Below are 25657 nucleotides of genomic sequence, written 5' to 3'. Positions count from 1 at the left end.
CAGCTGGCACCAGTCACACGTGGAATAAAAGTCCACATCCTTTCCAGCCTCTCCAGACATTCAGCACTTTGGCCTCGTTGCACTGCTTACAGCAGTAAGTTTAGTTCCCTTCATTTCTGATTCCCAGTAATTTTCATTCTTGGCAGAAAGTTTGATTTGTGCTGTGCTGAGGTGTCCAAACATGGCCCAAGCACCAGAACCAGGGTAACTCCAGGTATCAAGCTTTAAGAATAACACTCCTAGTTTTCAGGAGTGAAACACCCAGGTGTGTCCATCAAATACACCCCAGGGCACGGGTTTCCTTGTCTGTGTCCCCTTTTTACTTGAACTTGAGCCATTTATCCCCAAATCTATTAATTAAAGGGAAAATGAGTGCTATTTCAAGCCCCCTCAGCTCTCTGAATTCATTCATCTCTCTGTGGGGCACCTGGATAAGAGTTGTTGGAATTTGTTTCATGTGTTATTAACGACCCACTGTAATCCCAGAGCGTTTGCAGGGGCAGGCAGGGGATTTGCCAGGGCTGTTGGGTGGCAGTCTGGATTCTTCTCAAGAAAGAGGCTCAGAGGAGACCATCAGACAATCTCATTTCATGGGGGTCCTCTCCTGTTGGGACCTCCAGCGGCCTTTGCCAGGCTGATGCTTTGGAGCTGACATCAGCACCAGGAATGGGCACTTCAAGGCTCTGCTACTTTTTTGGCCAGAGTGTGAAATGGGTTTGGCACTGAGTGCTGCCCATAAATCACCCTGGAGAGGCCTCCACGCTCGTGCTGTTCCACAGCTCCGTTCCCAAAACGTTACTAAAACCAAGCTGGAGTAATAAGAAATTATTTAAAGCAAGCAGCAGCTCCCTCTGTCCGTCCTGTTCCAGTAGAACTCCCAGGATTCACCTCCAGAATCTGACCAGAATTTATTTTTCAAGGTTGGCTGTATTTTCCTCCCACCAGAAGCACCTTTTGGGTATGGATAATGGAAGCAGCTTTGCCTCAGTGCAGGGAGGACTCTTGGAGAAATTACCATCAGAAAATGTTCCCATCTTCATACAATAAAGTTCTGTTCAGCCTCTGTGCCTGCTCCCTTCTGCCAGGGGAGCTGCCCTGCTCTTCCCTGCCCCTGGGCTAATTGGCACCGGGTCATTGGGGAGCCATTTGAGCCCACATGGACCTTTGGAAATAGCAGCAGAGGAATCAGACCCTAAAGCGTTTTGGATCACCACAAAAGCTCTGGGATACAAGTGATTTGTGTCTGGTTTAACCCCTTGGAACAGCCCTGGGAGCTCAGCCCTGCTGCACCTCCTGCTGCTGCTCCCTCTCCCCAGTGCAGTGAAATGTCCTGAGACTCCAAATCGTAGCCTCTGTCTTTCTTTTTTTATCAGAGGAAGATTTCTCCCAAGTTCCCACTTTTTTCTTCATCTATTTAGAACTTTACAATTACAATTCTTTTGGAACGAGCCAAAACGCTGTAGGACACAAAAATGGGATGTCCTGAACTCTTTCAGTGCAGAGGAAAACATCAAAGTTTTTTGTGTGTGTATATTACAAAGAACTGGAAATCCCTTCCCTTGCCTCGTGTGTACAATATCTGAGGCAGCCCTGGGATTTGATTCGAGCAGAGATTTTTATGGTTTACTGTTTAATTTAAATCAGTGTGGTATGAATTACGTTACTGGTGAAAAATGAGCTTTTGTTGAGATAAATGCCTGCCATCAGCTTGGAAGTCGTCTTCTGTTTTGACATCTCTGCTCGGTGTTTTTCTGCGTGGTGATGGGATGTTGCTGTGCAAGGGGAGCTGATGGCCCTCAGAGAGGAGGAGAGTGGGGGAGAGAAACCAGGGGGTGGGATTGGCTTCCACCAACAGGAATCAGCATTGGTAGCACCTTCTGTGTTATTCAGGGTGTCTCCTGGGCAGCAAAACTGCGTCTTCAAGATGGGAATAGAAGGAATTATAGGTACAAGGGAGGGAAAGCAGAGCCAGAGTGGATTTCTCTCAAGATTTCTTGATTTCTCCTCTTTGCCCTGTTGCTCCGTATCTGTGGTGCCTCCCTGCTGTGGAGAGCAGGAGATGCTTTCCTGGAGATTGTATTTAATGGGTGGAAATGTAAATTTAAGGTAAATAATGTCCTGTATGATTCTTGCTGCTGTTGGTTCCTCCTGAGGCTTTGTGTGTAGGGTCAGGTCTGATGTTCCTTCAGGTGGAGCAAATCTGTGGTGCCTGAAGGGCACAGCAGTGCCTCTGCAGCTTTTTCCAGCCCTTTTTATCCTGATGCAGAGCAGACTTGGGAAACACTCACTGTGCTGGTGTGCAAGAGAAGAGCAGTTAAGAGTGGGCAGCCCTTCAAAAGGCTTTGCTGGATCCAAACGCTGTTCAGAAATCCAGCCTTGCTTCCCAAGCTCCTGTGAGCCTCCAGGCTCCTCTGCTTGGAACCTGGACAGGGACTTTTGGGAGAAAACAGCCTTTTTTTCATGTGATTCCTCATGTGCTTTAGATGTGGTGGGGGAAAAGAATGAGAAGGTTATTTCTTGTGACAGAAATATGTCCCAGGACTTGCCTTCCCTGGGATGTTTTTCCTCCAGACCTTTCATGAAGCCAGAGGATGCAGCAGCCCAGCAGCAGCTCAGAAATGCACACACCAGTGGAAAATTCCCACTGCAGACATGGGGCTTGGGTGGGAGTGGAAGTTCAAAGACATCCAGCCCTTTAAAAACCTGAATTGGTCTCTCTCTCATGGGCTACAGCAGCGCTCTGCCTCCCCTGAGCCAGCAGTGGCTTTGGGCACCGCAGTATCACCAAACTCAACACTGTCACCAATCTCAACACTGTCACCAAACTCAACATTGTCACCAAAGTCAGCAGTGTTCCCAAGCTGAGCAGTGTCATTGGGCTCCACAGTGTCATTGGGTTCAGCAATGTCACCAGGCCTGGCAGTGTCACCTGGCTCCACAGTGTCTCTGCCTGGCATCACCAATCCCACTGGCCCCAGTGCAATCCAGCTGGGTTTCCTCACACTCATGGTTCTCCCAGCTCTTGGCTCAGTTTGGAAGAGGCAGAAATGTGCCTGTTTGACAGGGAGAACCATAAAGGTTTGTTTTCCTCCCCTCTGAGCATTCACAGTGTTTGGACATGCTGGGTTTTGTCACAGAGCCGCTGGGTCCTGTGCTGTGCTGGGGGAAAGCTGAGGATCTACCTGCAGAGGGGAGGGGATGAGGGTGGTGAGGAGACTCTTGAGGACAGGATCCTGCTCCCAGAGCCAGGGGGATGAACTGAGCTCTGTGATCCTGCAGCCATTAACAGCCTTAGAACTTGCACTGCCCATGTCCCAGGGGTCACACTGAGGATGAGAGTGCGACCATCACAGGCCGGGTGGTGGTGAGAGCTCTGCAGCCTCTTCTCTCTTTATCTGCTGCGTTTGGAGCCGGGACCTCCTTCCAGGACCTTCCATTTGCACGAGAAGTTTACTGTACATCACTCAAAGGGGCTCTCCCTGAGTACACTCCGAGCTTTTCATGTGGCCCTGAGCAGACAAGTCGGGTTTGGCTCAGCTGCTCTTCCCAGCCCTTTCCAGTGCTATGACCTGTTTTTGTCTGACACGTTTCTCATTAACTCTTTGTCAAATCACCAGGAAGCCTGCTTAATTGCAGGCAGAGTGCTGAATTTATGAGTTCATCTAGGCTTCGTGTCTACACATTGACAGAGGTGTTTCTCTGGATGAAGTCTTGTTCTCTTCATTTCGTGGCAAGAATGGACTTTCTGTTTCAGTTACTTCTGAAAGTCATAAATTGCAGCAGTCCCTCCCTTCCCTTTATTTAAAAGAAACACAACAAAACTTCATGGCAACAGTTTATTGCTCTAAATCAGCTTGTGGGTCATTAAAGCAAAAAAAAAAAAAAAGGGGGGGGGAAAGAAAAAAAATCTCCAACTCCTGCCAAATAAAATGTGCACATCAGCCAAGCTGTCAGAGGCAGATCCTGCGACCATGGGATGAGAAGGTTTATTACACTCTGGGCTTCTGGGGAGGGATGTTATAGCAACAGGACGCTGGGTCAGTGATGGCAAACTCCTGGTTGCTCCGTTTCTCCATGCACACTAGGAATCCATTAAGCCAACTGACGACAGATCCGCAGGCATTCCAGCCCCCCGGCACACCTCTGCCGGGGCCAGACCTGGGACGCTGCCCATTAAAATGTGAAAGAAACAACCCAACGGAGAGCCCACAAATTAGAGGGGCAGGAAACCTCAAATGATGTGCAAAAAAAATTGTAAACGTTCGAGAGGATTTTTCCATAACTTCTGCCCCCATAACTCAGCATTTCTGATGTTAATAAATTACGGAGCGGAGCCTCTGCGAGATCAAGGAGCCTTTTGGATCCAAACTCTGAGCGCTGCTCGGCAGACGGCAGATGAAGCTGCAAAGTGAGCCCTGGAACATGACAACAATTTCCTTTTGGCTGGCTGGGGATGGGTCTGAAGCACAGCCACAGCCGGAGCTCTGGCTCTGCATCCCAAATCCGTGTCTCTGCTGAGGGCCAGTCAGAGCCCTGTAATCCCAGGGAACGTGAAGGTGCATTTGTTTGGAGGGGATAGAACTGGAGAGAAGGAGGCTGGGGGACTTCAGAGTTCTGTGAAAGCCACAGAGAACGACTCCACAACACAAAACCATGGCACTGTTCCTGGCAGGGAAAGGAAAGGGGGATTGGGAATTCTTAGATGAGCTGTTGGATTCAAAGACAAAAGTGCTGGGAGGTGCCGTGGGTTAATAAATAAAGACTGAACTCACCATCTGCAGCAGAAGGAGAAAAGATGAACAGCAGTTTTGGCGTGTTCAGTGATGAAAAAAGAAGTGGGGGAAAATCCACGGTGGGGTGGGAGGGATAAAATGGAAGAGCGGCCAGAGGAAGGGCTCCCACAATAATTAACTTTCTGAGCGTGTCCACAGGCTGCAGGCCAGATGAAAGTCTGCTTTTCCAGCACATCTCCAGGGCAGGGGCTGTCCCTGGCTGCTGGGGTTTAACGTGGGGACAAAGAAAAAGGGACAAATGTTGTTCCTGCAGGGAGCACAGCTCTGTGGGGCAGGGGATGCCGGGTCTCAGAGCCAAGGGGATCAAAGAGGTGAAATGCATTCCCCAAAACTGACTGGAACAGCAGCACATGATGGTCATAGACTTGCAAAACCAGCACCAATTACTAATTATAAACTGATTTTATTTTGTTTTCTCCTCTCCAGTATCTTCCCACTTTTTTTTTTTGCCTCTCCTTTCCCTCTGACAACTTCTTTTAATGTCTAAGCCAAATTACTCTCAGGAGAGTCGTCTCCAGTGATACAGAGCCAGCCTGAGCAGAGAGCACAGGCAGAAATTCCATGGCAGCTCCAAGTCAGAGTCCTGCTAATAATTACACTGGATTTTCTGATGGGTTTTTTCTTCCTTTGGCATCTCTGGGGTTTTTTGCTGCTGGTGCTAAATATCTGATGTCAGCCTTTACCTGCCCAGGAAAAGAGGGATGGATGGTTTTGTGATTGAAGCTGCTGCCGAGTCCTGCATAGGGAGGGACTTAATTTTGGCTTTAACTCTAAATAAACAGATTTAATTGAGCTGGAGATGCCTGTTGTGGTTAAAGCATCCCCAAGTGGGTGGCTGTGGGGAGCTGAGCCTTCCAGGAGTGGGGTGAATCCCTCTGTGCTTCCATCTGGGACATTTAGTTTGCCCATCCACAAATTTTTTTTGCCTCCGTTTTACTTCTCCACCTGTCCTAGAGCACGAGGTATCTTTTGGTTCTTCAAAAGAAGAGAGAAAAAACCAATGCTCCATGAGCATCCCCAGGAGCATTTTCAAACTGGAATCTCCCTTTTTTTTTTTTTTTCTTTTTTTTTACTTACTGACAAAGACTTGTAAACAGTTGGTTTGCAGAATTTCGCCAGAGGAAATTTCTGATTTCCTTCTGGTCTGAACTGGAAGAAGATGTGGTAAAAGGTTTCAGTTTGTTTTTCCGGAGTTTTCGCAGGTGGCGGGGGGAGGGAAGAGAGACTTAAAATATTTTTTTCTGTGTGTGAACATTTGACAGAAGAAAGAACAGATAGTGCAGATAGTGCTGGGTGACTGCTGCTGTGCTCCTCGGGGCTTTTAAGCTGTGAAATAACTCTGATAGAGCCCATCGGCGAGGAGCGCGAGCGTGTGAACCTGATCTTTAATTAGAGGTGTTGGCCACAGAGGGCTGAGCTGGCCCCACCAGCTGCCCTGGCTCTGGAACTGGTCCTGCAGCACTCTCAGACCAGCCGATCACCCCATTTATTCCATTTTCAGGCTCCTGGTCGATGCCAGCAGAGGGATGAGGGGTGGCTGGGCTCAGTCCCCATGTCTGGCCTTTGGGCCCTGGTGCCAGGTTCTGTTTGTGGAGGGCACTGAGAGTGTGTGAGAACAGCAGCTCAGGTTCTCAGGCTCTCCCAGCACCTCTTTTTCTCTCGTTTTGATCTGTCAGATTTCACACCCTCAGCTTGGGTTTTAATGCCCCACGCAGATAAAACCACAGAGTTTCAGGTGATTTCGAGCTACGGCAGAACCTCCTCCCGAGGCTCAGCTGGTGAGCAGGACCCTGCAAAATGAATTTGAGCTGAATTCTGGGCTCTCCCAGGCTCTCTGCCTAGAACAGGGGTTTGGAACTAAATTATTCTTAAGGTCCCTTCAATCTTAAGCCATTCCATGGCCCTAAGTGTCCTCTCAAACAATCCTCAAAGATGGAAGAGACCATCTGTAAGATACAACTGTGAAATAAAAAACTCTTATTTGTGTGTCCTGGATTTGCCATCTTGTGTTCCCAGGGCCACTGAATGTCACCAATTGATGGCACTGGGAGGTTTGTGGGCTGCTGGTTCCTCAAACCACGACAAACTCTGCCCAAACTCTTCAGTGGCTTCAGACCAGCTGAGCATCAATGATTTGTCTCATTTGCTTTTCCAAACATTTTCCCTGGGAGCTGCTGTCCCTTGGTGTCTGGGTGTGTCCCCACTCCAGGGGTTGGCTCAGCTGGGCCACTCAATTTGGGGTCGAACAAACCAAGAGAAGCTCTTTGTCTCACCAGCTTTAGGCAGTCTTGGTCTTCCTGGAGCTCCCTGAAATAGAGCAGGAGTTATTGATATTTTAGGTTGAGTAAACTCAGGAATGTTTCAGCCACATTAAGAACAGGTTTTATTGTTGGTTTTTTGTTTTGTTTTGTTTTGTTTTTTAATTAAAACTTCCAAACAGCACAGAATTGGCTTCCTGTGCCATCAATGCCCACCTCAGACCTTTGGTGCTGTCAGTAGATGACCAAGGGAGTCTAGAAAGTTCCAGGGTCTAGTTAGGGATGAGTGAATAACCATGAGTGTTCCCAGGCAGAGGATGAATGAAGAAACTGAGCACAGTCAGGTTTTTTCTCACACCAGTTCTGTCCCAAAAACGTTCTGGGAGAAATTGCAGCACTTCAGTGATTCCCAGTGCCATGTTCTGATGAGGAAGGAAGAAGCCCAGTACTAATGGTGGGATTTTCCCTCAGCCAGGGAGCTGGAGAAGGAAGGAAGGGCTGGTGGAGGGGATGAGACCAGGAAATGTCTGCTGGGACCAGTGCAGGGAGCTGGGAGCTGTCCTGGTGGTTCTGGCAGGAATTCAGAGCTGGGAGCCAGAGTCTGACCTGGACCTGTCCCCCTGAGATTCCTCAGCCCAGCCTTAGGCTGGACTTGTTGCTGTCATCACCGGGCTTTAATTTTTTTCCTCTCCTTTGTTTTCCCTCCTTTTTTCTTTTTTCTGTATCTTGAAATAGATGGAAAAAAATATAATCGTATCCCACGAGATCCTGAGAGAATTAATTGCTAGTAAAAGCATGTTAAGAGCTTTTGATGACTGAAGTAATTTGCACTGACACAGGGGCTGGTCGGGGTAGAGGGAAATCTGAATCTCAGGAAAAAAGGAGTTTCTGGAGCAGGGAGGCCCATTTAGGAGCAGAGCAGAGCCTTGCTATGCTGGGACTCAAAGGGCTTCTCCTTGTTTTCAGGGTGTCCTGTGTCATTTTTAAAATGTGCTTTTTTTGAGTGAATTACAAACCGGATCATCCCAAAGGTTGTTCTGGAATGCTGAGCATCTCCTCTGCCTCTGTCACCAAACTCCACTGCCTTAAGAGAGGAAAAGTCTCTTCCTGGCAAACCAGTGACTTTCTTTGGACTGCAAAGACTTTTTTTCTCTTTTTTTCTTTTTTTTTTTTTTTTTTTCCCACACCTGGACTTTAAATATCTGAGAGGTTTTACTTTGAAGGATTCCTCTCTTTCACAGCAGCCAAATTGTATCTCACCTCCAGCCACACAGATGTGGCCAGTGAATTTCTCAGGCTGCACTCAGATAAATGAAAGCAGTGCATTGGGTAAAGCGGGTTTTTTTAAAAATAGAACCTCACAGCTCTGTGGAAAGTGACCTGGTTTGAGAGTTTATTGAAAGGTTTGTAATTAAAAATTATCCTGCATGAAAGGATGAAACAGATGATGTGAAGATGGAGCAGTTAAGGAGCTTGTCACAAAAATCAGTGCAATGTGGAGGAGTTCCCTGCTTTGATTACTTGAGCTGTGCTACCAGAGCTGTGTTTTCCAGAATATTTGTAGTCCTGAACCTTTTACTCATGGACCACTCTGAGGTGTGTCCTTGGAGGTTCTGCCAGCCAGGACCTTCAGACAATGGTTGAGATCTGATTTTATTCTCGTCACAAGTCTCTTTATCAATTATATCCATCACCCACCTTTCTCCTTTCCATTTTTTGTTTGGAGTTGTGCCCTGCAAACCCTTTTCCCCCCTCTCCCCCCTCTGTAGCTGCCCTTTGGCCCCAGCTGACCCCTGTCCTGTCCCGTTCTCCGCAGATTCCCGATGCCCTGGGCACTGAGAAGTTCTGTGCTGACGCCGGCCAGGGCGGGACTGGGAACTGGCTGAAGTACATCCGAGTGTCCTGTTCCTGCGACGAGCAGAACCTGGCTGTGTGCCACATCAACGAGCAGGTAAAAGTCCTCTGGACACAGCACGGCCTGGGGGCTTGGCCAGGGGGGCTGGGCAGTGGCAGCATCCAGGGAAGGTGATGGGTCAGCCCTGGGAGAAGCTAAAACCTCCAGATTTATGGTCCTGTCCTTGACTGAGGATCCAGCCCCTGACTGAGGATCCTGTGCCTTAATCAGGATCCAGACCCTGACTCAGGATCCTGTCCCTGATTCATGATCCTGTCCCTTACTCAGGATCCTGTCCCTAACTCAGGATCCCATCTCTAACTCAGGACCCATCCCCTGACTCAGGATCCTGTCCCTGATTTGTGATTCTGTCCCTAACTTGTGATCCAGCCCCTGACTCAGGATCCAGCCCCTGACTTGTGATCCTGCCCCTGATTCGTGATCCTGTCCCTTACTCAGGATCCTGTCCCTAACTCAGGATGCAACTCCTAACTCAGGATCCCATTCTTGATTCAGGATCCATCCCTTGACTCAGGATCCTGTCCTTGATTCATAATCCTGCCCCTGACTCAGAATCCAGCCCCTGACTCGTGATTCTGTCCCTGACTTGTGATCCAAGCCCTGACTCAGGATCCAACCTCTGATTCAGGATCCAGTCCCAGACTCAAGATCCTGCCCCTGACTCAGGATCCAGCCCTTGGCTCATGATTCTGTCCCTGACTCAGGATCCTGCCCCTGACTCAGGATCCAGCCCTTGGCTCATGATTCTGTCCCTGACTCAGGATCCTGCCCCTGACTCAGGATCCAGCCCTTGGCTCATGATTCTGTCCCTGACTCAGGATCCTGCCCCTGACTCAGGATCCAGCCCTTGGCTCATGATTCTGTCCCTGACTCAGGATCCTGTCCCTGACTCTGCTGGTGGTGGAGAAAATCCTGTCAAACCCAGGTTATGGCACCAAACCCCATCTGGGACAGCTGGAAACCAGCATTGGAAATGGGAACTATGGAAATTGTGGCCAGGGAGGGTGGGGAGGGTGATCCTGGGGTGGAAATTCAGATTTTGTCTGTTTTTAAGAGGAAAGTGAGAGTGGGAGGTGGTTTGGAGTGTGCTGAGGAGAAAGTTGAAATCTCCTGGGCAGGTTACAGCAGGGCTGGTGAAGCAGTCCCTGGGTGGGGGTTATATGGAATTAACAGGACTTTGATGATGTTTGCAAAGTTCCTTCACCCAAAAGTGGATTGAAGATGAGCAATTGACATTTTGAGCTTCACAAACCTGCAACCGAGTACAACTCAAATAGAAATTACTGTTCACACCTAAACTAAATGAGAAATATTGTCTTAGCAGGCAGGAGGCAGATTTGGGGCTGGGAAGGGCTTTTTGGGATGTTTCCAGCTGCTCTGGGCTTTCATCAAACCCAGTGAATTCATAATTCCCAAGTGGCCAAGGTGCCTTTTGGATACCAGCTCCTGCAATAGAAGAGCATTTGAACTCTTGGAGACTCAAAATAAAATTTCTAGGCTGCAAATTGAAGTCTTTCATCCTGGTCCTAGGAAAACTGTCCCTGGGAATGCTGAACTACCAAATCCCACAGCAAGAGTGTCACACAGTGCCAAAGGGACTGAGGTTAGGAGGGTACAAAATGCTTTCAGACTTTATTAGTTTTGATTTAGCAGGAGTTGTGTGCCCATAAAAGGAGGATGTTGCAGCTTCTTCCTGAGCCTGAGCAGCTGAAGCTGAGCTGGGCTCTCACACTCAGGTGTGTGTTCCTGGCCAGGGTTACACTGGGTTTTAAAAATCATTTAAAGCTGGGATAAATTTAGAAAATTTGTGTCAACTTCCAACTCTGTTTCCTGTGCACCAAACCTCAAATGAGGCTGCTCATTTTAGGGGAGATTCTGCAGGTCAGAGGGGAGGACTCTGAGCAGGGAGAGCTCCAAATGGAGAGATCCCCAAAGGGAGAGGACTCAGGGACATCTCAAACCCTTCCCAGAGTAAATCCCAAAGCCATTTTCCAATCTCTGTTGATTCCTATCTCGTGCTGTCTCTTGGTGCTGAGAGCTTTAACTTCATTTATTTCACCAGGGGACACATTTTTCCCTAACACAAAGCAGGATAAAAGTTTGATCTTTCCCCTTCAGGCAGCAGGAAAAGGTTTGGGGTTGTTTTTAAGCACCCACAGGAAATAAAAAAACTTTTGCAATAAATGATTGCCCTCTAAATAACCAAGCAGCACTGTGGTGATAAGGGCCAGGAGAAAATTTTCATTAAAATAATTTTATTTTGGGGGAAAAAAAGCTGTTTTATGTGGGGAGATGGTCTTTGAGTGTGTGTGTTTCCCTTTCTGTTCTCCTTTAGTCCTGTAACCCAGGATCAGTCCCAGGAATACACAGAGAATTTTCCTGGATTTTAGTGAGGGAATTGACAGCAAAATCTGCACCACTCAATTATCTCCCCCCCACAATTAACCAACTATTATATATATATAATGTATTTATTTCTCTATTTGGAAAGAGGTTAATTGAGATGTTTCATTCACCGTTTTTCAATTATGAAGCAAATTTTCACATGTAGAATAACATTAGTCAGTTTTCCTTAAATTTATTATTATGCTGAAGAGGTATTAGAAAGAAGAAAATAATTAGAAAAGAAGATCCTTGATTGTTGGAGATAATTGGGATTCTGAAGGAGGACTGCAAAAAAAATAGGAGATAAATTATATCATTTACTAAAAGGGAAATGGTTTATTTTTTTCCTGTTGTTACTCCTGCCTTGAAAAGGAAAATACTTGAGCAGTTCAAGAGTCTGAAATAGAATCTATGTAATAATATATTTATATTATATATAATTATATATATAATATGTAATATATAATATATAATATACAATATATAACATATAATATATAATATACAATATACAATATATAATGTATAATATATTCTATATAATATGTTATTATATATATTATAATATATATATAGTATATAATAATTATATTCAAATCCATAAGCTGGTCATTCATATAATTAATACACATTAATAATAATCAGGGTGACAGCTGCTGCTTTTAGTTGGGGTGCAGATATTGGGGGGGAAAAAGAAGGAGTAACAGGAGATAGAAAAAAAAAAATCTCCATTTCATCAGGCAGTGTGAGGTGTGAGTGCAGTGCAGAGATTTTGGGTGAATTTTACAGAGGTTTGGTAACTCCAGTCAGGATTCCCAAGGACGTCACAAAGAGCCTTAAAAAGAGGAAATCAGAATCAATGTGGCTGAGGAGAAACAAAAGGGGAAGGAATTCCAAAGGAGGAAAAACACAGGAACAAAAGCAAAACGTGCAGCCCTGTCCTGGCTGGACATTCACAAGGCCAAATTTTCTGTGTCCAGAGCTGGACACACGGACTGGTCTGAGCGAGCAGGAGGGACAAATCCTCACTGGGCTGCCCCTGGAGTGAATTATTGGTGAGACAAGGACACAAAGAACCTTTTTTTCAGGCTGGGTTTGAGTTTTGGAGCTGCTCTGCTGCAGCTGATGTGTTTGTGGGTGGGTTTTTTGATCTTTAGGAGAACACAGTGGCTGCTCTCTCCCCTTTTAATGCTCTTTTTTTCCCCTGAAATACAAAAATGTCGTAGCTCAGATAAATCCCTGCAGCAGGAAAACGGGGCTGGTTCTTAGCAGGGGCCTTAATTAATGAGATAATTCTGGGATGGACTTTTCCCACTCACCTGTTCCACCTCCATCCCTTGGTTAAACCTCATTCCCAGGCTCTGTCTGCTCCAGAACTCTTTTTCTCAGTGAAAAGATGAGGTGGTGAGTTAGACAAACCCCAGAGTGTGGTTATTATGGTTCTGCAGGGCTGATATTTTGGGGATTGTACCAAATTGTTTTGTTTTAGCAGGAAAATTAGAGAGTCAGAGCCTGATTTCTGCTGCCCTGAGTTCACATCCACAGCAGATCCCTGTATCAACCCAGGCTGGAACAGGATTCCTCTGGGTTACTTCTACTTTCCCTCTTTGTTTTGGTTTTTTGGGGGTTTTGGGGTGTTTTTTTGGTTTTGTTTTTTTTTCTTTCTTTTTTTTTCTTTCTTTCTTCAGCATCCCGTGCCCAGAATATTTTTGATAAAAATCAAGAAAAGGAGTATTCTCAGTACCATCAAACCCTACTTATCCTGTTAACTATTTAGTGTAAAACAAAGCTGGTAATTTGGAGAGCTGCCCATGCTGTGGTGGGAAACACGAAATGATCAAGTGTGGGACTTTTCTATAAACAAACAGAATCGATTTATGAATGTAAATCTTCTGCTGGATTAGTAAATCTGAGCTTTTTCAGTGCACAAAAAAAAGGCTTTGATGAGCCCAGACCATCAGTAGCATGACTGAAAGATGATGTTAATTATCATAATGAAATGTTTGATGAAATTAATGTGACTCCAGCAGAATCCAACTTCTCCCTGATCATTAAAGGAGCCTGTCCTAGATTTCTGGAAGGGCTGCAGGAGACGTTTGGAAACACAAGGAGCCACTTTGTTCTGAGAACAAACAGGAGAGGAAAAGGAGCTAAAGGGTGAGACCAGGGCAGTGTCAGCCCCTGGCAGGGGAATTCTGAAGGATTATTCCCCTCTATCTCTGAACTTGATGGACCTTTTAAACCATGGCTGGTGATTTAGTTTGGCTGGTTTGGGTTGCCAGCTGCACGAGAAACATCTGTTAACAGCTGGTTTATTTTATTTTATTTTATTTTATTTTATTTTATTTCATTTCATTTCATTTCATTTCATTTCATCATATTTTATTTTACTTTTTCCTCTTGGCTTGGCCCATCTTGAGTTCTGTTTTTCCAGGTCAGTCCTGAGCTCTGAGCTCACTCCTAGGCTGCATTTTGGAGGTTTTTTTCAGGCACTTTTCCTGCTAAGTTCAATGTGGTTTGATCCTGGGAAAAGCTTTGCTTGTAGAACAAGCAGAGAGGAGCATTGAAGTGCAAATGAAAAAGATAATGAGGAAAAGGAAAAATTTAGATGACTTTTTATTGAACTCCCTGGGCTGGGTGGAGCAGGGGTCTCTCAGAACTGCTCTCACCTGTGCACAGGTGTGTGTCCTGTGTCACCCTGGTGCTGCTCAGGGGTTTTCCCCTGAGGTTTTGGAGCTGTGCAGGCCCAGGGAGGTGCCCAGATCCTGTCCACAGCACCAAATCCCACTTTTGGACTCTCAGCTGGACGAGGACAGATGTGTCTGCACTGGGAGAACTATTTGCAAACCAGTGGGAAACGCTGGTGGAATGACCCCAAGGCTCCTGGCAGGCACAGGGATGGATGTCTGGGCACTTTGGGATAATTTACCAACAGCCAGCAGTGGGATTTCATTTCCCATCCCAAATCTTTGTGTTTGTGACCATCCCTGTGCTCTGAAACTCCCAGTGAGGGATGGCTGGGCAGTGCTGGGTGCTCGATATTTGAGTGAGCTCGCAGTGGGGCTGTGCTGAGGCCGGGAGGGAGGGAGGGCTGGCAAAAGGCTGGGAACGACCAGGATGCACCAGAGCTCCCGAATTGGGCTGTACCGAGTGTTCAGTGAGGGAGGTACCCCGGTTAAGGCTGTACCCCCAGCAAGGGCTGTATCAGAGCACTCCGTTAGGGCTGTACTGGCTGCTTGATAAGGGCAGTATCCCTGACAAGGGGATCAGAGCACTTGGTTAGGGCTGTACCGGGTGCTTGGTATGGGATGCACCAGAGCTCCCGAAAAGGGCTGTACCGGGTGTTCAGTAAGGGCTGTACCCCCGGTAAGAGCAGTGTCACAGCACTCGGTTAGGGCTGTACTGGGTGCTCCGTTAGGGCTGTACAGGATGCTCGGTGAGGGCTGTATCCCCGGTAAGGGCTGTATCACAGCACTCAGTTAGGGCTGTACCGGATGCTCGGTATGAGACGTACCAGTGCTCCCGAAAAGGGCTGTACCGGGTGTTCAGTAAGGGATGTACCAGAGCTCCTGAAAAGGGCTGTACCGGGTGTTCAGTAAGGGATGTACCCCCAGTAAGAGCAGTGTCACAGCACTCGGTTAGGGCTGGACCAGAGCTCCCGGTAAAGGCAGTACCGGGTGCTCAATTAAGGCTGTACAGGGTGCTCAGTAAGGAATGTACCCCCAGTAAGGGCTGTATCAGAGCACTCGGTCAGGACTGTACCGGGTGCTCGGTATGGGATGTACCGGAGCTCCCAAAAAGGGCTGTACCGGGTGTTTAGTAAAAGCTGTACCCCCGGTAAGAGCAGTGTCACAGCACTCGGTTGGGGCTAGACCAGAGTTCTCAGTAAAGGCTGTACCGGGTGCTCCGTTAGGGCTGTACGGGGTGCTCGGTAAGGGATGTACCCCTGGTAAAAGCAGTGTCACAGCACTCGGTTAGGACTGTACCGGGTGCTCGGTAAGGGCTGTACCCCGGTAAGGGCTGTATCCCCGGTTAAGGGCTGTACCCCCGCTAAGGGCTGTACCCCCGCTAAGGGCACTGTCACAGCACTCGGTACCGGAGCTCCCGGTAAGGGCCGCCCGCAGCCCGCGGGGACCCTCCATGGCTGTGACTGTGCCTGCCCCGGCCTTGGAGCTGCCGCACACACACGGCCCGGCCCGGCTGCCCTTCTTCCCTTCCCTTCCCTCCCCTCCCGTTCCCTCCTCTTCCCTTCCCTTCCCTTCCCTTCCCTCCCCCGACGGCCCGAGCGGCGGCACGGGAGGAGCGCAGCGGCCGCGGGACAGGAGGAGCAGGTCAGGGGAGCCCAGCCCGGCCCGGCCCGGCTCGGCCCGCTCCGTTCGCATTGCTGGGACCGGCTCCGAGGCTCCGGCGGGTTCCCGCAGCGGCGGCGGGGCCGGTGGCGGGCGGCGTGTGCCACCTGCTGGGGCGGGCAGGGCCGCGCTCCGGCCGCGATTCTGATCTCCATCCCCATCCCCATCCCGATCCCATCCTCATCCCCATCCCCATCCCCATCCCCATCCCATCCCCATCCCCATCCCCATCCCCATCCCCATCCCCATCCCCATCCCCATCCCAGTCCCATCCCGATCCCTGTCCCGGTCCCGTCCCGGTCCCGGCAGCGGTGGGAACTCGCCCCACCGGCAACTTTTCCTGGGTGTGTCCCGGGGAGAGGTGGGAGCCCCGGTAGAGCTGCTGGGAGCGGGATCGGGAGGCGGCGGGAGGCGGCGGGGACGCGTTAATTGTCCCGCGGGATGGGAACGGCCCCGCTCGGGGACCCGCGGCCGCTCCTGGGGGGACCAGACTGGGAAACCAGAGCGGTGACCGGGGCCAGAGCGGTGACCGGGGCCAGAGCGGTGACCGGGGCGGATCGCGGGCCGTCCCGGCGCTCGGTGTAACGCGGGCTGATCGCTGCGGAGCTTCCTGACTCCTCGGTGTGGAGGGAAAGTTCTGAGCGGTGACCGCGCTCCAGGTCCCCGCCGCACCGCGTGGTGGCTCTGGGAGGGATGTCCCTTGCCCCTGCAGCTCTGGGAGTGATGTCCCTTGTCCCTGCAGCTCTGGAGGGATTTTCCCTGTCCCTGCAGTTCCGGGAGGGATTTTCCCCGTCCCTATAGCTTTAGGAGGGATGTTCCCCTGTCCCTGCAGCTCCGGGAGGGATTTTCCCCGTACCTGCAGCTCTGGGAGTGATGTCCTGTGTCCCTGCAGCTCTGGGAAGGATGTTCCCTGTAGCTCTGGTATGGATGTCCCCTGTCCCCGCAACTCTGGGAGGGATTTTCCCTGTCCCTGCAGCTCTGGGAGGGATTTTCCCTGTCCCCGCAACTCTGGGAGGGATTTTCCCTGTCCCTGTAACTCTGGGAGGGATGTCCCCTGTCCCCGCAACTCTGGGATGGACTTTCCCTGTCCTTGCAGCTCTTGGAGGGATTTTTCCTGTCCCTGCACCTCTGGGAAGGATTTTCCCTGTCCCTGAAGCTCTTGGAGGAATTTTCCCTGTCCCCGCAACTCTGGGAGGGATTTTCTCTGTCCCTGCAGCTCTGGGATGGATTTTTCCTGTCCCTGCAGCTCTTGGAGGAATTTTTCTTGTCCCTGCAGCTCTGGGAGCAACGTCCCGTGTCCCTGCAGCTCTGGGAGGGATTTTCCCTGTCCCTGCAGCTCTGGGAAGGATGTCCCCTGTCCTCGTGTTCCGTGCCAGGGAGGGAGGGAAAGGACTCTGGGTAGAGAAATGCATGGTGGTGACACGATTAGTGCAGCCCAGGCAGGAATTTGGGAGTTGTGTGTGTTCCCTCCCCATAAACACAGGCTGGCAAAGGCAGAGTGGCAGCAAATTTGGGGAATTGTTCTGGGTGAAATGTGGGTTTTTAGCCTGGAAAAGAATTTCTTGGGTTGCTGTTAAACGCAGTGCTAAGAAAACCTGGGAGTTAATGACTGTCACCAGGTGAGTTCTCAGGGTGTTGTGTTAGGACAGGGCCCTGTGTACTCCAAAAATTTGGGAAACATATGGAGGACACTGAATGCTCAGGGCATTTTGGAAGGTTCAGGGTCTGTGCTCAGGCAGGAGCTCAGGATGGGGGTAAACAGCTCCCCTGGAGTGGTTTATATCTGTTTTTAGGGGTCAGGTCGAGGTTGTTGGGGAGAAAAATCAACAAAATAATTCTGTGGAGATGTGATAATTCAGCTGTAATCATGAGGCCAATTTTGGCTCCGAGCCTTAAACGTGACAATTCCATCAGTTTAATCTTCCCTTCACTGTGACAAACACACTGAGCTCATAGGAGGACAGGAAAAAAAAGGGAAGATTTGCTGTAATTTGAGGGAGAGAGGCTGTGGCCCAAAATATTTTTTTTATTGTCCAAGCCGTGTGAAACTCTGACACCCAAAGAGTCAAATAAAGGCGGGAAAACAATTATCCCAATTATCCCAAATCAAGGGACAGCCTCCCCTGTTAGCTGGACTCATTTGAGTTATTGGTTAAAATACACACCATGAGCCTTTGCATATTTAACATGTCTGTTGTGTTTGTGATTCCCAGGTCTATTATAAAGTTATTAAGGAGATCGAGCCGGGGGAAGAGCTGCTGGTGTGTCTGAAGGAAGGAGGTTATTCCCTGGGGAACATGGCACCCAGCATGGAAGGTAAGGCCCCCCCAGGAGCTTCTGCTCCTCTCTGCAGCACCCCTGGCCCTGCTGGGACCCCCAGCCAGGGCAGGATGGGACAAAACCTGAGCCAGGACCTGCCCTTTCTGTCCCTGCCTGCATTTTGTGCTCATTTTCACTTTTCCTTGAAGAGCAAAACTCAGTCCACAATACTGAGTTTTTATCAGCCTCAAGCAGCTTCATCTCCTTCTCTTTGTGGGTTTGGATGTGATCAGAGGTGCCTTTTCCACCCCCAGGGTCACCAGGTGCCTTTGGGTGTAAATAAAAATGGCCAAACCATCCCAAGGCTTGGGAAACACCAGCCTGCAGAGATTTGGGGAACCTGAAAAAGGGGGGTTGAGGGAGGGAGGTCAAAGAGTCATCACTAAAATTATCATTGCTGGAATAAAGACACCTCATCTTTTCTGCAGCAGCTGTGAGCAGGTAGCAGGACACACACATGGGGTGCTCTGGAAATCCAAGAGTGCTCCCAGCACTGAGTTTCCTCTCTTTGGATGCTTTTTCCCACATTCTTCCAAGGCTCTGACACTACAGACACTGTGCAAGGAAGTGATCCCTGAGGAAAACTGGGAAGGGTGTGCCCAACATCATCGTTCAATGATTTATTTCTATAAATGCATTCTCATTTACCGTTTTTTTTAAATTAGTAATTGTAAGGAAATGCTCTATAAAATTAATTAATGAAATTGGAGTTCTCTCTGGGCATCCCACAATACATTTATTTTCTTTTACCTGTATAATTAATAATATATTATAATATAATATTAATAATATAAGTATAATTTCTGATGCGAGTTTGCAGTAAAATCCTGCACAATTAACTTCCAATATTTCTGGAAAATGGGATACTTTGAGGATTTGTGCTGCTGGAAGTTCCTTTGCTGAAGGGCTGGGGATGAAGTGTGATATTTGCTGCTTCACACATATCAAACCTGGGACTATTTTTTCACTGCTCTCCTCCCAAAAAAAAAAAAAAAAAAAAAAAAAAAAAAAAAAAAAAAAGTTAATGATTTTCTCAAGACCAACACAAAGAGATGAATAATTTCTGGGGTTTTTTTCTTTTTTTTTTTTAATGTCAAGGAGAAATCTGAATGAAAACTCACTGCTGTTCTGCATTTCAGTTTCTAACAGGCTTTTATGTGAACGAGCAAAAAAAAGTGCTCCTTGTTTTCCATCTCTGTCATTATGGAACATTTATCTGGATCTTCCTGGTAACGTCTAGTGCTTTTGCTGCATAATTGCTGTCAAATTATGCCAGGCCAACATTAAATATTTGACTCCTTAATACTTTTTACTTTCAGCAGGGCTATCTCCCTGCTGCCTCGCACCCCCAGCTCACTTCGGAATTAACAGGAGAGAAAATGCAAAATTGTTCCACACAAAGATAATTATCATAAAAATCTTTCCTCCCAACCCCAGCCAAACACAGCAGACCCCTTATCACTGCAGGAATTTTGAGTAGGGCACTTGAACTCCTTTGAGATTCGAGTCTGGTAGATTAGCATGTAGATGCCACATAATTGTGTTCCCCTTGGTTTCTCTGAAAGCTATTAGGCACTGATTTACTTTTTCTGTTACATTCCTGCTTTGTCCTGAGTGTTACTGATGGAACTTCAGATAGGCACATATAACCATAGATTTGACAAACGCCACACTGGAGAGAGCAGGCAGCAATTTCGGTGTGACTGGGGTGGCTCTTTTCTTTGCAGCCCCTTCTCCCTGTCACACACTTACCGAGGCTGTTACCTTTGTCAAGGGCAGTATTTTCATTCCTGATGCTTAAAGAAAGGGGGAAAAACTTTAATGAGAAGTTGTTTTGAAGGGCGACCTTTTTTATTTTGGGTACTTAAAAGGGGGGGGGAAAAAGAGAACCTGGAGTCTGCAAAGTGGGTGTCTGATACAGACACAAAAACAATAGCAGGGCTCAGTTCAGCCCTGAGACTCTGGGCTGGTTTAGGTTTCGGTTTTGCAGGGGATGGTCTGGTCCTAAGGCAGGGTCAGGTCTTTCCCCTGCAGGGTTTTTGTTGAGGAGTCAGGTCTGGGATGTGCTGGAGCTCAGAACTGGGAATGCCAGAGGAATGGGGTATGGATATGGATATGGATATGGATATGGATATGGATATGGATATGGATATGGATATGGATATGGATATGGATATGGATATGGATATGTCAGCATGGAATGACCTTATCCCACCCCCTGCCCCTGCAGGGACACCTTCCACTGTCCCAGGTTGCTCCAATCCCCTCCAAGCTGCCCTTGGACACTTCCAGGGGTCCAGGGACAGCCACAGCTGCTCTCCCAGGGCCTCCCCACCCTCAGCTGCTCTCCCACCTGATCAGTCTTTCCTCTCTTTGCCCTGTCTGAGCATCAAAACAGGATTTACAACCAGTGGCAGCACGAATAACACGTGGCTACAAGGCTTTTAATCATATTTTTGTCAGCTCTCTAAGTCTCCTTTCAACACAAATTTCTTTTTTCCAAACCCAAATACTCTGCAGCACAGGAATTGCCTTTCCTACCCTCCATCTTTTCCACCTGTGGAAAAGCTGCTGCGTTTGGTGCTCTCTTATATTGTGTGTGATTTGGGTGAGATCTGGCAAAGGACGAGGTGAACCAGAAGCAAAATCTCTTCTCTAAAATATTCTTGAGGCAATTAAAGTATTTCACCTCCTCTCCTGCTCTGTGAGCTCAGAGAAAGGACAGAAATGTGTCACTGTCAGTGGTAAGAGCAGTCAGGGCAGTGTCAGGGCGTGCTGTGTCCACCTTTAGCCAGGTATGGAGGAAATCCAAATTTGGAGTTTGCTTCTCCAAACCCAGAGAGGATTTCTGCTTCCTAGAGCAGAGTTTGGGTGAAATAAACTGCAATTAATCATGTGAATCTCAAACTGGAGCAGGAAGAATTCCACTTGGATTTTGTTGTGTTTTCTCTGAAGTCAAAAGAAGGAGATAGAAAAAAATCTGTTTCCTCCATTCCAAGTGTTTTTCAGGTCCAGGGATTTGCCAGGTGGAGCTTGAGGGATACCGAGAGTTTGGTAGGAGTTTGTTAAGAGGTGAAGGGACCTGGGGCTCCCCAGCCTGGAGGATTTCAGTCGCTCCTCCAAAAATTCCTTCCTGGTTAAGCCACTGCTGCATTTACAGGAGAGCAAAGAGGAGAAATGTTGGCTCTGAGGTAGAGAAACACCTCACCAGAGCAGTTCTATGTCTCTGGAGTTTGATGCTACAGTTTTTTTGGTTTTTTTTTTTTGTTTGTTTGTTTGTTTTTTTGGTTTTTTTTGGTTTTTTGGGGTTTTTTTGTTTTTTGTTTTTTGTTTTTGTTTTTGTTTTTGTTTTTGTTTTTTTTTTTTTTTTTTTTTTTGTTTTTTGTTTTTTGTTTTTTGTTTTTTGTTTTCCCACTCATAAAAACCAGTTTGGATCATTTGAATGGTGGGTGGTGCAGCAGCTCTCAACACTGCTGTTATTGGTGCCCTGATTTCCAGTTTTCCCTCCCCAGGGACATAAAACACACGAGATACACATTGGTCCTGTTCTAAAAAATTTTCTACAAAATTGGTCCTGTTCTACAAAATATTGTACAAAATTCTCTTTACTAAAGAGAATTTCTCTGAGGGGCAGAGCAGGGCCTGACCCACCTCCTGGTGAAGCTGCTGACAGCAATTTCAGAGTGTATAAACTCTCAAAATGAGCTGAAATTAGAACAATTGGGTATTTTCTTCCCTCATGTCTTCTTTTTTTAATCAAAATCCCTTTGTTGACACTCTAGACTTGATTTCTTTTTGCTCTCCTGTGCTGTGCAGCTGGGGAGATGCTCCTGCAGCCCTGTGGGTGCAGTGGGGTGATCCCTGCCTGGTGTGGGTGGCTTTGGGAGCCCTGGGGTGCCCAGCCAGGCTGTGCTGGCTCAGCTCTGGTGATACTTTCTTTTTCAGCTGGGTTTGAGTTTCCCCATGTCGATATTTTCCGTGTAGGTGTGCAGAGTGTGCAGAGGGTTTCCTCTGCCCACATCGCTGCTGCAGCAGCCTCTGGGACCTTGTCTTGCTCAGTTTTAAACTCAGGTTTAAGCAGAGAAAGGGAGATGGGAGGTGAGGGCTCAGGTGGGAGCACGGAGATCTCGGGGTGTGACATTGACTGTGCTTCCACTCCGGTCACACTCAAAACAAAATTAACCCTGATTTATATAAAACACCATTCCAGACCTTAAAGCTCAGCCTAAGTGTTTGCAGTTGTGCAAAATTTGGTGTAAACAAGTGCAAGGGGGGACTTTAAATCAAAGGTTTGATCGGGGGTTGAAGATTTTATCCCAAGAACGTGAGCGTGGCCACATCCCACCCCAACATCCAGGGACTGGATCAGCTCCATCACAGCCTTGCAGCTCTCAGAATATTCCCACTCCTCCCTTGGAGATAATGCACTCACCACGGGCTGTTCCTTTCTGAAGTTATCAGAAAAAGAGAACCGGGCAGAGCAGCAGAGCATGGAGGAAGAGGGTAGGGGAGGACAGGGAAATGCGGCTCCAGTGACTCAGAGGGGGCTGGAAAGCTTCTGTTCCAGGGTGGAGAAACCCAGAGCTATCCCCACTCCCTCGCAGAGCTTGTTCTCCTGGAAAATTTACAGCTCCGAGCTGATTGTTTGGCTTGGCACTCTGGTCAGGATGCTGCCTTGTAAACTTAATAATAGCTGCCCTCTTTTTAATTTGTTTGACCTTGACTGCAGTAATTTATTATGTGCATTAGAACTTTAGAAAAAAAATAAATAAGTTTTTAAAAAGCAAAGAGCACGGCAACAAAGCCTTTGGCTCCCTGCTCTTCCTTCCATGGTGCTCTGGGCTGGGACAGCTTGGGCTGATGGAGCCCTGAGCTCCTGCAGTGGAAAATTAGGAGGAGAACATTAGAACATTAGGCAGACAATTTCTTAGAAAGAAGCTCCTCCAGGTTTGTGCCGTGGCAGTTTGCTTTTCTCACTATCTGTGTTTATACGAGTCTGGCTTGTTCCTTTTTCCCTGGCAGCCCCTTCTGAGGAAAACTCATCCATAATTTCAAACCCCCTCCTTGCAGACATGAGCAGCACCCCGGGATGAACCCAGAATTTTGTGTGTCTCCCAGTCCCTGTAGCTCTCCCCATCTCAGCAGAGGCCAAGACACAAAGAAAACAAGATCTCCTCTAGTTGTGTGATCTAATTTTTTTTTTTTCCTCTCTCTTAATGCTTAAAGTGAAAGCAGCTGCTGGCACAGCCTCCCTTGGGTTCTCTCCCCTCTCACTCGCAAATTCTCTCTTTGTTTGTTTGTTTGCTGGACTCGGGGAGCTTCACCTCCTCCCTGGGCTCCAAGAGGCCGGGCTGGTGGTGTTTCCTGGGGCAGGGCTGAGCATGGGCTGGTGTGTGTGTTGCAGAGGAGCCCTCGTTCCGCTGCGAGGACTGCGATGAGCTCTTCCAGTCCAAGCTGGACCTGCGGCGCCACAAGAAGTACGGCTGCAGCGCCGTGGGCGCCCTGTACGACAGCCTGGGCGACGACATCAAGCAGGAGGGCCTCGGGGATGGACAGGTCTACGAGTGCAAGGACTGTGAGAGGATGTTCCCCAATAAATACAGGTACTCACTGAGAGCCAGAGCCTCCTCTGGCCTCCTCTCACCGTCCGGGCCAAAGGGGGATGGTGGGAGGACTGAAGGGATCAGCCTTTCCTTTCTCCATAGAAACCTTTCCTTTCTTCATGGAAACATTTCCTTCCTCCATAGAAACCTTTCCTTCCCCCAAAGACACCTTTCCTTCCTCCGTGGAAACCTTTCCTTCCTCCATAGAAACCTTTCCTTCCTCCATAGAAACCTTTCCTTCCTCCATAGACACCTTTCCTTCCTCCGTGGAAACCTTTCCTTCTTCCATAGAAACCTTTCCTTCCTCCACGGAAACCTTTCCTTCTTCCATAGAAACCTTTCCTTCCTCCATGGAAACCTTTCCTTCCTCCATGGAAACCTTTCCTTCCTCCATAGAAACCTTTCCTTCCTCCATAGACACCTTTCCTTCCTCCATGGAAACCTTTCCTTCCTCCATGGAAACCTTTCCTTCCTCCATGGAAACCTTTCCTTCCTCCACGGAAACCTTTCCTTCTTCCATAGAAACCTTTCCTTCCTCCATGAAAACCTTTCCTTCCCCCAAAGACACCTTTCCTTCCTCCATAAACACCTTTCATTCCTCCATAGAAACCTTTCCTTCCCCCAAAGACACGTTTCCTTCCTCCATAGAAACCTTTCCTTCCTCCATAGACACCTTTCCTTCCTCCATGGAAACCTTTCCTTCCTCCATAGATTTTAGGAATGTTCTTTTGGATCAACCTTTCCTTTCTCCATAGACACCTTTCTCCATAGCATTTCAGAATGTTCTTTTTGGGATAAACCTCTCTTTCCTCCATAGACTTTAGGAACGTTCCTTTTAGGATCAACCTTTTCTTTCTCCCTATCATTTCAAAATGTTCTTTTTGGGACAAACCTCTCCTTTTTCCATAGGCTTTAGGAATATTCTTTTGCCATCAACCTTTCCTTTTTCTATAGAAACCTTTCCTTTCTCCACAGAAACCTTTCCTTTCTCCATAGGCTTTAGTCACGTTCTTTTGGGATCAACCTTGCCTTTTTCCATAGAAATCTTTCCTTCCTCCATAGAAGTCTTTACTTCCTCCATAGGCTTTAGGAATGTTCATTTTAGGATCAACCTTTCCCTTCTCCATAACATTTCAGAATGGGTTTTTTTGGGATAAACCTTTCCTTCCTCCATAGGCTTTAGGAATGTTTGTTCCTTTTGGGATCAACCTTTCCTTCCTCCATAGGGTTTAGGAATGTCCCTTTTGGGATCAACCTTTCCTTTCTCCCTAGTAACCTTTCCTTTCCCTAAGAAGTTTAAGAATGTTCACTTGGGGACCCTCTGTAGCTGTTGGGCAGTGTTTTATTCCACCCTGATCTCACAGACTGTGATTTTCACTGCCCGCTGGTAGAAGCTCTCAAGGGTTGTTGGTGGGAAGTTTAAGGGGTTCTTTTCTGAGAGACCCCTGTGGGATCTTTCCACCATCTGCTCTCTTGTATTCTGGTCCTGAAGGAAAAAAAAACCCCACCAATATTAGTTCAGTCAAAATGTGCATGAAGGCTTGTTTTAAATTTAATTCTTAGTCATTTGAGATGAGTGGGTTTAAAGAGGTGTCGATGCCCCAGGAACTTGTAATATGGCCACAAGCTCCTCTTTGATCTGGAAGGAACAATTAAAAAATTCTATTCCAATCAAGTCTTTAATTTTGTGTCCACCAAACGTTCTTGTGACAGCAATGTGAAAAGGAAAAAAAAAGAAGATTGAATATTCTCCAGCTCATTTTTTTTAATTTTCAACAATTATTCCGTTACTATGATGATCATATGGCAGCTCTAAACAAGAATTAAACTTCTCTTTAAAAGGGAAAATATTTTAACTCAGGTTTTACCTGAAAATCTGATTTTTTTTAAAGCAGAACGTGGTAGTAGTGAAATTCAGCTTTAAAGCAGCGATCTTTGAGCTTTCTAATTCATTGGAAAAGTGAGACTCAAATAGTTAAATATTAGGAGCCAGCTTTAAAAGTTGAGAGGTTTTTTTTTAATCACCTTAAGATTG

General features: G+C 47.5%; 1 protein-coding gene across 1 annotated transcript in view; it reads left to right on the top strand.

Moving 5' to 3' along the window:
• Positions 1 to 25657, top strand: part of PRDM16 (PR/SET domain 16) — a 302027-nt gene that overhangs the window by 243813 nt on the left and 32557 nt on the right. Inside the window, exons 4-6 of the mRNA XM_083876951.1 lie at positions 8868 to 9002; positions 17914 to 18016; positions 23424 to 23622. Of these exons, the coding sequence (XP_083733077.1) occupies positions 8868 to 9002; positions 17914 to 18016; positions 23424 to 23622 (437 nt within the window). The remainder of the gene's footprint in view (positions 1 to 8867; positions 9003 to 17913; positions 18017 to 23423; positions 23623 to 25657) is intronic.

The sequence above is a fragment of the Zosterops lateralis genome, assembly GCF_965231275.1.
Source record: "Zosterops lateralis genome assembly, chromosome: 22".
Taxonomy (NCBI): domain Eukaryota; kingdom Metazoa; phylum Chordata; class Aves; order Passeriformes; family Zosteropidae; genus Zosterops; species Zosterops lateralis.
Note: the sequence above shows the minus strand (reverse complement) of the source record. Positions and strands in the feature narration are given on the sequence as shown.